General features: G+C 37.2%; 1 protein-coding gene across 1 annotated transcript in view; it reads left to right on the forward strand.

Moving 5' to 3' along the window:
- The window catches only part of LOC122751054 (zinc finger protein 420-like), a 28939-nt gene extending 22126 nt beyond the window's left edge, over nt 1–6813 (forward strand). The window contains exon 6 of the mRNA XM_043997987.1: nt 3660–6813. Within this exon, the coding sequence (XP_043853922.1) occupies nt 3660–5725 (2066 nt within the window). The 3' untranslated portion in view covers nt 5726–6813. The remainder of the gene's footprint in view (nt 1–3659) is intronic.
- The last annotated feature ends 5827 nt before the right edge of the window (nt 6814–12640 follow it).

Below are 12640 nucleotides of genomic sequence, written 5' to 3' on the forward strand. Positions count from 1 at the left end.
AGGCATCTAGCTTATCCCTGGTACAGGTAATCTTGCTGATGATTTTAGGTATATACCCCTTATCATTTTAAGGAAAACTCCATTTATTCGTATGCTTTCTAGTATTTTTAATAGGAATGAGTGTTGCATTTTGTCAAAATCTTTGTATATATTATGATAAACATGATTTTAAAAATTGATATGGTCAGTTCTACTGATAAATTTTCCTAGTATTCAATCAGCCTTGCATTCCTGGTAGAAATTCCACTTTTCATAGTTTTACTATTTATTTCCTTCCTATTATAATTCATTTTAACTTTTCCTTAAAGAATTGGGATGCTATGCCATTTTATATGTACCTTTTAGCAAAATATATTTTCCCTTATCTCTTTTTTTTCTTATTTTTCTTATTTTTATTTAGAATGATTTTTTCCCAAATTACATATAAAAACAATTTTTAAGGTCGATTTTTAGAACTTTGTGTTCCAAATTCTCTTTCTCCCTCCCTACCCATCCCCCCTTAAGAACAGAAGCAATTCAGTATAAGTTATGCATATGTAGTCATGCAAAACATTTCCACATTAGTCATGTTGTGAAAGAAAACACACAAAATTAAGAAAAAGGAACTAAAAAAATTATGCTTCAATCTATATTCAGATACCAGCAGATTTTTCTCTATAGATGGATTACATTTTTCATAAATCCTTCAGAGTTGTCTTGGATCATTGTATTGCTGAAAACAGCTAAGTCATTCACAGCAGATCATCTTACAATATTGCTATTACTTTGTATACAGTACATTTCACTTTGTATCAGCTCATGTAAGTCCAAGTTTTTCTGATAACATCCTGCTCATCATTTCTTATAACACAATAGTGCTCCATCATAATCTCATGCCACAATTTGTTTAGCCATTCCCCAATTGGTGGGCATCTTCTCAATTTTGAATTCAAATTTTTGTTTTTTATCTCTTTGGATACCAACCTAATAGTGGTATTACTAGGTCAAAGAGCATGCCTGGTTTTATAGCCCTTTGTCCATAGTTCCAAATTGCTCTACAGAATGTTTGAATCAGTTCACAACTTCACCAAGAGTGCATTAATGTCTCATTTCCCCTATATCCCCTACAACATTTGTCATTTCCCTTTCCTGTCCTATTATCCAATCCAGTAAGATCTTTTGAACATCTGTCAATTAGGGAATGACCATTATTTTGACAAATTTGACTCAGTTCTCTATGTGTTTGAGAAATGAGGCCTGTCAGTCAAACTTGCTTCAAATATTTTTCACATTTACTATTTTTGGGGGGCAGGGCAATGAGGGTTAAGTGACTTGCCCAGGGTCACACAGCTAGTAAGTGTCAAGTATCTGAGGCTGGCTTTGAACTTAGGTCCTCCTGATTCCAGGGCTGCTGCTTTATCCACTGTGCCACATAGCTGCCCCCTTCACATTTACTATTGTTGTGTTTCTCTCCATCTTATTCTTTCCCCATGACATTTACTCTATTTTCTATCTTCTTTTACTCTGTCCCTCCTCAAGTGTTTTGCTTCTGACTGTCCCCTCCCCCAATCTGCCCTTCCTTCAATTCCCCCCCCCCCCCGCCCCAAATCCCCTTCCCCTCCTACTTTCCTGCAGGGTAAGATAGATTGCTATACCCAGTTGAGTGTGCATGTTATTCCCTCCTTGGGCCAATTCTGGTGAGAGTGAGGTTCGCTCATTCCCCAGCACCTCCCCCGTCTCTCCCCTCCTCCACTATATAAGGTTTTTCTTGTTTCTTTTATGTGAGATACTTCACTCCATTCCACCTCTCCCTTTTCCTTTCTCCCAGTGCATTCCTCTCACCCCTTAATTTTATTTTTTTAAAGATATCATCCCTTCAACTTACTCCAGTGCCCTCTGTCTAAATGTATTCCATCCACCTGCCCTAATAATGAGAAAGTTCTTATGAGTTACAAGTATCATCTTCCCATGTAGGAATGTAAATAGTTTGACCTTTTAATATCCCTTATAAGTTCTTTTTCCTGTTTTATCTTTTTATGCTTCTCTCTTGCTTCTCTCTCTCTCCCTCCCTCCCTCCCTCCCTCTCTCTCTCTCTCTCTCTCTCTCTCTCTCTCTGTCTCTGTCTCTCTGTCTCTGTCTCTCTTTTTGGTGGGACAATGAGGGTTAAGTGATTTGCCCAGGGTCATATAGCTAGTGTCAAGTATCTGAGGAGCTTATCTCTTTTAACTAGGTATTTTATACTTCAGTTATACACATGCTTGTTTTCCCAGAGAAAAAAATGTATTTGTAAGAAAATTGGGCTTAAAGTTTCATTAAAGAATTTTTAGTTCAAATCCTTTGGGCACCAACTTCCAAGGGATTCTTCATCCCCTGAATGAGAAGTGTTCCTGAAGGACTAATAGTAAAGTATGCTGTCCAGAAAAAATATTTTTGGACATGGGAAATGCATAGATTTTAAAAATTATGTTTATTAAGAGATTTTTAGTTTTTCCTTTTTTATATAAAGGGAACAGAGGCATTCAAAGCTACGAAATTAAAAATAAGGGGGTAATAGCTGTCCTAAAAAGTGATGGACCATTGGCAGCTAGGTGGCACAGTGGATAGAGCACTGGCCCTGGATTCAGGAGGACCTGAGTTCAAATCTGGCCTCAGACACTTGACACTTCCTAGCTGTGTGACCGTGGGCAAGTCATTTAACCCTCATTGCACCACCAAAAAAAAAAGTGATGGACCAGAAGATAATCTAATGTGCCTCAGACGAATATAAGAAACAGGGTTGGCAACCATGATGGGGTCTCAGCTACAGCAACAAAATATGATTTTAGATACAGTCACCAAGGAACTTACAGTATACTTAAAGTTATAATAGTGTGGGGCAGCTGGGTGGCTCAGTGGATAGAGCACTGGCCCTGGAGTCAGGAGGACCTGAGTTTAAATCTGGCCTCAGACACTTGACACTTACTAGCTGTGTGACCCTGGAATAGTCACTTAACCCCAATTGCCTCACCCCCCAAAAAAAAAGACATAATAGTAAAATAATATGAATACTTAGTATATGTGCAACAAAAGGAATATTTATAGATCTGAGTAAATTATAAGAAATGGTAGATATAACTGAAAATTATTACAACTGAAAAGAGTAAATCTTTTTCTCAGGTTTGCATGAAATATACAAGGAATGATCGTGTGACAGAACATCAAAACTGGTCCATACAGAACAGTAGGACAATTATTCAAACACAACAGAATAAAATTGTAATAAGCAAAATGCATTTGAAGAAATGATTCAAAGTGAGATAGAGAACATATGTCTCATGCAGTGAACAGAGCATAGTCAATGAGTTTGAGTTTGAGTCTTAGCTGCTGAGATTTAGGTCAGGTCACCTAGCCATTTAGAGTTCATGACCTTAGTTGTCAAGTAAGAATGCTTACTCTACCTGTATTTCAGTTTTGTTGTGAGGATCCAGGGGGCTTGCATGTGGAACTCTTTGTTAATTAAATCATTTATTGGTGTGAGCTAGTAGCATTTCCAAAATCATTGATCCTACCAATTTAAATTTAACGACTCTTCTTTTGACTTGGAAAATTGAATGTCATTGACTTTACTTTCTGCCAGCAGAAAGATATATTTATACGTGTGTGTGTGTGTGTGTGTGTGTTTGTGTGTTTGTTTCCATCAGATACAGAGACCAGATTTGATGTGAAGGAGATGACTGCAAAGCTGAAAATGACCTCACAGAACAATTCTCAATATAGTGCACATAGGGCTGATCTTGCTACACATGAGAGAATCCATGCTGAAGATAAACCTCATGAGTGCAATCAACATGAAAAAGTTTTCAGAAAGAGTCCCAGTGTTGCTAAAGATAAGAGAATACACAGTGAAGAGAAACCTCATGAGTGTCATGAATGTGGTAAAACTTTTAGGGACCACTATTCCCTTATTGTACATCGTAGAATTCACACTGGAGAGAAACCTTATGAGTGTCATGAGTGTGGTAAAACTTTTAGTGTACAGTCTTCCCTTATTGTACATCATAGGATCCACACTGGAGAGAAGTCTTATGAATGTAATCAATGTGGAAAGACTTTTAGATACAACTCTAGTCTTGCTAAACATCAGAGAATCCACACTGGAGAGAAACCTTATGAATGTAATAAATGTGGAAAGACTTTCAGATACAACTCCAGTCTTGTTAAACATCAGAGAATCCACACTGGAGAGAAACCTTATGAATGTAATCAGTGTGGAAAGGCTTTCAGTAGAAACTCCAGTCTTAGTAAACATCAGAGAATTCACAGTGGAGAAAAACCTTATGAATGTAATGAATGTGGAAAGACTTTCAGATACAGCAACAGTCTTGCAGTACACAAGAGAATCCACACTGGAGAGAAACCTTATGAATGTAATCAATGTGGAAAGGCTTTCACACGGAGGGCCCATCTTACTGGACATCACACAGTCCACACTGATGAGAAACCTCATGAGTGTCCTGAATGTGGTAAAAGTTTTAGTGTACACTCTTCCCTTATTAAACATCAGAGAATCCACACTGGAGAGAAACCTTATGAATGTAATCAATGTGGAAAGACTTTCAGAAAGAGCTCCAATCTTGCTGTACATAAGAGAATCCATACTGGAGAGAAACCTTATGAATGTAATCAATGTGGAAAGGCTTTCTCACGGAGGGCCCATCTTACTGGTCATCATACAGTCCACACTGATGAGAAACCTCATGAGTGTCCTGAATGTGGTAAAAGTTTTAGTGTACACTCTTCCCTTATTAAACATCAGAGAATCCACACTGGAGAGAAACCTTATGAATGTAATCAATGTGGAATAGCTTTCACAGACCGATCCAGTCTTACTTATCATCAGAGAATCCACAGTGGAGAGAAACCTTTTGAATGTAATCTATGTGGAACAGCTTTCACAGATAGATCCAGTCTTACTTATCATCAGAGAATCCACAGTGGAGAGAAACCTTATGAATGCAAGCAGTGTGGAAAGGCGTTCAGACTCAGGTCCAGCCTTACTCTACATCAGAGAATCCACACTGGGGAGAAACCTTATGAATGTAATCAGTGTGGAAAGGCTTTCACAAGGCAGTCCCATCTTACCCATCATCAGAGAATCCACACTGGAGAGAAACCTTATGAATGTAATGAGTGTGGAAAGGCTTTCAGATGCAGCTCCACTCTTACTCATCATCAGAGAACCCATAGTGGAGAGAAACCTTATGAATGTAATCAGTGTGGAAAGGCTTTCAACCGAAACTCTCATCTTCAGCTACATCAGAGAATCCACAGTGGAGAGAAACCTTATGAATGTAATCAGTGTGGAAAGATTTTCAGATATAGCAATAGTCTTGCTCTACATCAGAGAATCCACACTGGAGAAAAACCTCATGAATGTAATCAGTGTGGAAAGGCTTTCACTCAACGCTCAACTCTTCTTAAACATCAGAGAATCCATAGTGGGAAGAAATCCTATGAATGTAATCAATGTGGAAAGGCTTTCACACAACACTGCCTTCTTACTCATCATAATAGAATGCACGCTGGAGAGAAACTTTATGAGTATAATCAATGTGAAAAGACTTTCAGATGTAGCTCCAATTTTGCTTCACAGAAGAAAAGCCACACCGGAGAGAATTCTCATAAGTGTCTGGAATGTGGTAAAACTTTTAATGTACATTCTTCCCTTACTAGACATCAAAGAATCCATATTAAAGGAAAAACCTAATTAATATAATCAATGTGGAAAATCATTCAAAATAAAGATATCCCTTATTTCATACTGTGCATAAAGCCCCAAAAATTAATTGAATTTTTTCTGTGAAATCTCAAGATTTCTTATTACTCCTCTATAATATGCCATGGCCTTCCTATGCCATAACTTCTTCAACCATTCCCCAGTTGATTGATGGTCATTCCCCCCTCCCCCCATGGTAGCAGGCACAAAAAAATCCTGATTTAACTCGTTTGGTATCTGTTGGACCTTTATTTTTAAGCTACTGGGTGGCACAATGGATAGAAGGCTGTCTCTGAATCCACAAGACCTGAATTCAAATTCAGTCTAATACTTACTAGCTGTATGACCCTAGACAAGTCACTTTAACTATCCCTGGATAAGTTTTCCCATCTGTAGGATAGGGATGCTAATAACACCTACCTCCAGAGTTGATTGAAGGATCAAATGAGAAAGTATTTGCCAAGTGCTTTGCCAGCATTAGATCATTAGGCAAATGCCAGCTATTATTCTTTTCCTTAGTATCATAAATCTTATTGCTATGTCAGTTGAATAGGGACAGTTGAATCACTTTTGTTTTTATTTGAATCAATATCCAGAATATAGATATAATGGATAGGGAACCAGGTATGTGTTGGGAAGACAGGTTCAAATCCTGCCGCAGATGCTCTCTAGGTGAGGAACAACCTCTTTGTGCCTTCATTTACTTGTCTCTAAAATGAAATCCCTCGATGGTCCCTTCCAACTGGAAATCTGTTTTTTTGTCAAAAGTAGATTCATGGGCAGCTAAGTGGCACAGGGGATAGAGCACTGTTCCTGGAGTCAGGAGTACCTGAGTTCAAATCCAGCCTCAGACACTTGATACTTACTAGCTGTGTGACCCTGGGCAAGTCACTTAACCCTAATTGCCTCAAAAAATATATACTTCTCAATATATCTGAGAAATTAGATATTTATGAGAGAAACTAGATGCACTCCCCCCCCCATTTTCCTCTAAATTTTGGCTTCATTGGTTTTGTTTATGCAAGTTTTAAATTTTCTTGTAGTTGGGACAGCTAGGTGTTACAGTGGATAAAGCACTGGTCCTGGATTCAGGAGGACTTGAGTTCAAATCTGACCTCAGACAATTGACACTAGCTGGGTGACCCTGTGCAAGTCACTTAACCCTCATCTTGTAGTTAAAATTATCTATTTTGCTTCCTGTGATCTCTATCTCTTATTTGGTACTAAACTCTTCCCTTATCCATAGATCTGACAGGTACATTTTTCCATGCTCCCTAATTTATTTATGATATCACTCTTTATAGCTAAATCATGTATCCATTTTGACCATATCGTGGCATACAGTATAAGATAGTGTTCTATGCCTAGTTTCTGCCTAAGTGCTTTCTAGCTTTCCCAGTGATTTTTGTCAGATGTTGAGTTCTTATCACAAAAGCTTAAATCATTTACTACTGTGTATTGTGAACCTAATCTCTTCCACTCATCCATACTATGTTTCCTTAACCAGTATCAGATTGTTTGGATAATTACTGCTTTGTAATAATAGTTTAAAACCTGGAAATGTTAGGTTGCCATCCTTAATATTTTTTTCATCGATTCCCTTGGTATTCTTGACCTTTTGTTCTTCCACATGAATTTTGTTGCTATTTTTTTCTAGCTCTCTAAAATAATTCTTTGGTAGTTTAGTATGGCACCGAATAGGTAGATCAACTTAGAATTGGAATTTTTTTATTATATTGGCTCAGCCTACCCATGAAAAATGGATATTTCTCCAACTGCTTAGATATATCTGTATTCGTGTGAAGTCTTTTGTAATTGTGTTCAAATAATCCCTAAGTTTCTCTTGGCAAATAGACCCCCAAGAATTCATATTGTCTGCTATTATTTTAAATGTAATTTCTTATTCTATGTCTTCTTGCTGAGTTTTCTTATAAAACTGAAAGAATTAGCTACCCTTATCCAGACAATGATCTAAGATAAGGACCTGTCATGGGGGGGGAAAATGTTATGCATGTCCAGAGAGGTAACTGGTGAACTCTAAATAAAGATTAAAGGATACTTTACTTTCTTTATTTTTATTGTTTGTGGGTTTTTTTGCAACATGACAAATATGGAAATTAGGCAGCTACGTAGCACAGTGGGTAGAGCACTGGGCCTGGAATCAAGAAGACTCATCTTCTGGAGTTCAAATCCGGCCTCAGACACTTACTACCTGTTTGACCCTGGACAAGTCTTTCAACCCTGTTTGCCTCAATTTCCTCATCTCTAAAATGAGCTGGAGGAGGAAATGACAAACCACTCTAATATCTTTGCCAAGAAAACCCCACACGGGGTCACAAAGAGTCAGACACAACTGAAGCAACTAAACGACAAATATGGAAATTTATTTGGCATTATATCCATGTGTAATTGAAAGAAAAGTGCTTGGTTTCTCAAGGTTGGGGTTATGGCTGGGAGTAAGGGAGCAAATTTGGGACTCAAATTTTTTAGAAATAATTGTTCAAAAAAATTACATGTAATTGGGAAATATCTAACAAGATGAGGTTGATTTTTTTTTGGTTTTGTTTTTAAATGTTCATTTGTCTATTTCCAAAGCCTCTTCCAGTATCCCAAAAAGGAACTCTAGCAGGACCAAATCTGAAACCATAACAGAAAGTGGTATGCACTAAAACTATCTTGTACTACTTCAAAATGGAGAGTGTACAGACTATATATGTGTGAGGGCCAAAATCTGATATATGGAGTGTTATTTGGGTGACTCACCTTAATACTGGGGTCCCAGAAATAATGAGGGACCTTTTAGGTTCACCCTCCCCTCTGAACTGCCCTTTTTAAGATATTTCTCCCAGGCCAATAAGAAAGGAGCCTTACAGCTTTAATTCACAGAAGGATCAGATTTTATTACTTGGGAATTAATTAAACAACAAAGGTGAAGCTAATAAAAATAAAAAATAAGGAAATAGGAAAATAGAAATACAGATAATATTCTTAACTCTAAACTTAACCTATGCAATTCCCAGACTGTTTTCAATTAAGCTAGTTCAAAGGAATTTAGGGTTTTCCGTAATTAACTCACCAAAACCTGGACAGTCTACAGTTGCTCGTGATGTGGGGGAAAAGCAGCTGCCTGAGCCAGAGAACTTGCACCACCACCCAAAAGAGAGAAGTCTGAGAGACCGTGTTCCGGAAGAGCCTCCACCTCCCTTCAGAGAGTGTTCAATCTCCTCCCCCAAAAGGGGAGGTCCTTCAGAAACTGCCTATGGAGATTTTTCCTTCTGACCTCAGTAGCATACATAACCTCAGGGTAGGCCAGGTGTGGCCCTTCCTAAATGGGTCAGCTAAAATGCCAATAATTTTACCACAAATAATTTTTACCACATATGTTAATATGAAATGTAAAGAAAATGAGTACAGATAGTTCTTGCTTTATGTAAATTTGCTTTACATACATTCAACTTTATATAAAGAATTCTAAAAGAAATCTGTATTCCCCAAAACGCCTATGCTAACTTTGTTGTAAAGTACTGTACTATCTCTGATCCTACCCCTGAGCTTGGACCCTAGCCTGCCAGCCCCACCAAAAAAAACCTAACCTACACACACACACACACACACACACACACACACACACACAGAGGGGGAGAGAGAGAGAGAGAATGAGAATGAAAGCCTAAGAGCAGATGTATGGAGAAACCAGCACAACAGCTCCAAGATCAGGGGTGTGGATTGAGACATTCATCACTGACATAGGAGACCTTAGCCTCACCCCATCCAGGTCGAGCTCACATGTCTGTCTCCCATCCATTCATGCTTTGGTACTGCGCATCTATCCCCAGCACCTATGTGATGCTGGTCTTCTCTGTGTCTGTCTCACACCCACGTGTCTACCCTGCCCCATGTTGTTTTCAGTTCCATCCAAGTTCCCACATAGCTTGTCTGCAGCCCTCACATCCCTCCTCTTGCTCTTCCTTCTCTATCCCAGGCCTACACATGTCCTTGAATTATGTATAGCCTCCATGGGCTCACAGCCTCCTTCCTGCCTGCCTCCCTTCACCACATCCTCCAATAGATTCACTTTACATAAAAATTTACATAGAGGTTTATGCAATGATCCACTTACACAAAGTGAGAACTGTTTCATAACCCTATGTTGAACAAATCCAAAGACCTCAACTGCTGGAACTAGATTTATTTTTGTTTGTTTTTTTGCGGGGTTAAGTGACTTGCCCAGGGTCACATAGCTAGTAAGTGTCAAGTGTCTGAAACCAGATTTGAACTCAGGTCCTCCTGACTCCAGGGCCGATGCTTTATCCACTGCTCCACCTAGCCGCCCCCCGGAACTAGATTTATTAATCACTACAAAATGGTGGGAAAACAGAAGCACACTGGCAGAACCCAGGTATAGACCAACATCATATATATGTAATCATATATATGTGTGTATAATTTTAAAATATTGATAGCTTCCTTTTTGTCATTTTTGCCAATTTTTAAACTTAATTTCTTTATTTTAATATTTTTACTGTTACATAACACATTTAGATATGAAGATAGACCAATAAAGAAATAAAGATGTTATGGTTTAATATAGGGCTTACATTGCACTCAAGCTAAGTGGATATATTTGGGGAGTCATGTATTCCAGAATTGTATTTACTAGCAGAGGAGATATAATGAGCTAATTTTGAACAAAATGGAGTAAAAACAAACAGTATGAATGGACAAAGTCTACTCAGGTAAAAATGCAGGAGAATTTGGGCTTAATCTAGATAAAAGAGGCAAAAAAAGTAATTTTCCAAATAAGCAGATTTTGGGAGACTTATGTAACTAGATACTTGTTACTAGTAACTCTGAACACATAAATCTATAAAAACAAATGTTACCCAGGTATCCTAAGCCAAGAAAGAAGCAAGAATTCTAAACACTGGATCAGAGGAATTAGACTTCGCAACAATTTTGCAGAGTTTATTTTACAGGTTGTGACCTGCACTTTACTCTAATTCATATTATGATGGAGTTATTTTCATTAGGTTCCTTAATAACCTTTAATTGACTATAAACAGGCACTTAGAAATCTATAATTTTCTATCTAGCTTCTGTTAATTGTCCCAATTTCACTTTATGTGAATCAATTCTTATTCTAGAAAAAGCATCAATGAGATCACAATTTTAGGGATAATAAAAATCTGATGCAAGAGATTATAGCTCATATAAAAATCAATGCGATCCTACAGAGAACTCTGAAGGTAATTACTGACTCAATGTAAGAGTATACTGCAAATTTTCTAATGACATTTCTTTTTTCTAGATAATTGAATTTATTATAGAAAAAAATCATCACGATTATCCTCCCTTCACTCTAAAACAATCCTTATCCTGATAGTTACCTCTGAATCATTCAATTTGCCACACATAAATATAGCTTTCAAGTTTTTTTTAAATCTACTTCTCATAGATAAAAATGTTGTTTAGGATAAATTATAGCAATCATTTAGAATTATAATTTAGAGTTTTTCATAGATAAGAAAATAAATCTTTAACATTTAAATCAAAATGTGGGTCTTCAGTCATAAGAAAAAGTTTGCTCCAAACTACAACCCAATCACTGAATGTTATTCAATGTTATTCAATGGTGGCAGATGTATGAGTCTTATGGAAAACAATATTTTCCTTGGCCATGAGACCAAGTTCTAAACCATATCCATAAATAGCCATAAGTACAAATTTTAGTGTGAATAGTTTTATTTTAATTCCAAGAATAAGGTAAAAATGTCTTATCTGTTATTCTACCACTCCTTAACCCTTCTCCCTATTGTAATTTTTGGGAGTCAACTAAAATAAATCTGTTGTTTGTGTCCCTTCTTTTTATCACTACCATGAAGAAAGTGGCTAATGATGACAATCATGAGTCAAAAAGTAGGAGGACCCCAAAATATTCGGTTTGTTTCCCATGAACCCATGGTCTCAAATCATATCAGTCACCTCAATCTAACCATTCATGCCCCTAGAAAACCAAAGGAAAACAATCTTGCTCTGAAAAAAGAAAATGGTATCTTTCCCTACTTTTCTCAAGGGTTAGTAAAGGCAAAAATCATTTTGAGCAATCTAAGGCTAATCAAGCAAACACCATGGGGAGATCAGATGGCACTTATCAAAATCTTTAACTATGACTAGTGTCTTAAGCAGTTTGATAAGCAGAAGATAAAGGAGAAAGAATCCTGGGCTTGAAGTCAAAATATAAAGATTCAAATTCTGATTAGAATACCAACTACCCATACTAGCAGCAATGTAACCCTGGGCAAGTCACTTAGCCTCTCTGATATTTAGCTTCTTTTTTCAGTAAAATTGGCATAATAATAATAATTGTACCACTTTTTTCTAAGTTGCTTATAAGAAAGTACTTTGTAAATTATAAAGCAATATATAACTTGAGTTCTAATTATCATTATTTCACTGCTCAATGGTTCCTTCGTTGGATAATGACCAGAGACAGTGAAAGGAGATGCAGTAAAGAATTGTCAATTTTGTTTCTTAATACAGCATTTCTAATAGACTTTAAAATGTGTTGATTGTGAGAGATTATTGGATTTTCTATTAATCATGCTCCTTTTCTATCCTTGCCCCTATCCATGTGTATAGTAACAAACATGACTTTCTAGACTGTCATTCTCTTTTCATGTCATTTCAAGACACTTGCCTTATTGTGGCTGTCTTAAGAAAAAAATTTTGGGGGGGGATAATCTACTTGTAAATGCCACTGCAATCATAGGCTACATCTGGGACTCTACTGAAATTCTATTTAGTTGCAGAAGAGCTTTCTGATATGGTATTTCACTATTCTCATCAGCTGTGGTCTTGGACATTTCATCAGGATTTTCACTACTGCTAACGATGGCAATGGCACTA

The sequence above is a fragment of the Dromiciops gliroides genome, chromosome 3, assembly GCF_019393635.1.
Source record: "Dromiciops gliroides isolate mDroGli1 chromosome 3, mDroGli1.pri, whole genome shotgun sequence".
Classification (NCBI taxonomy): domain Eukaryota; kingdom Metazoa; phylum Chordata; class Mammalia; order Microbiotheria; family Microbiotheriidae; genus Dromiciops; species Dromiciops gliroides.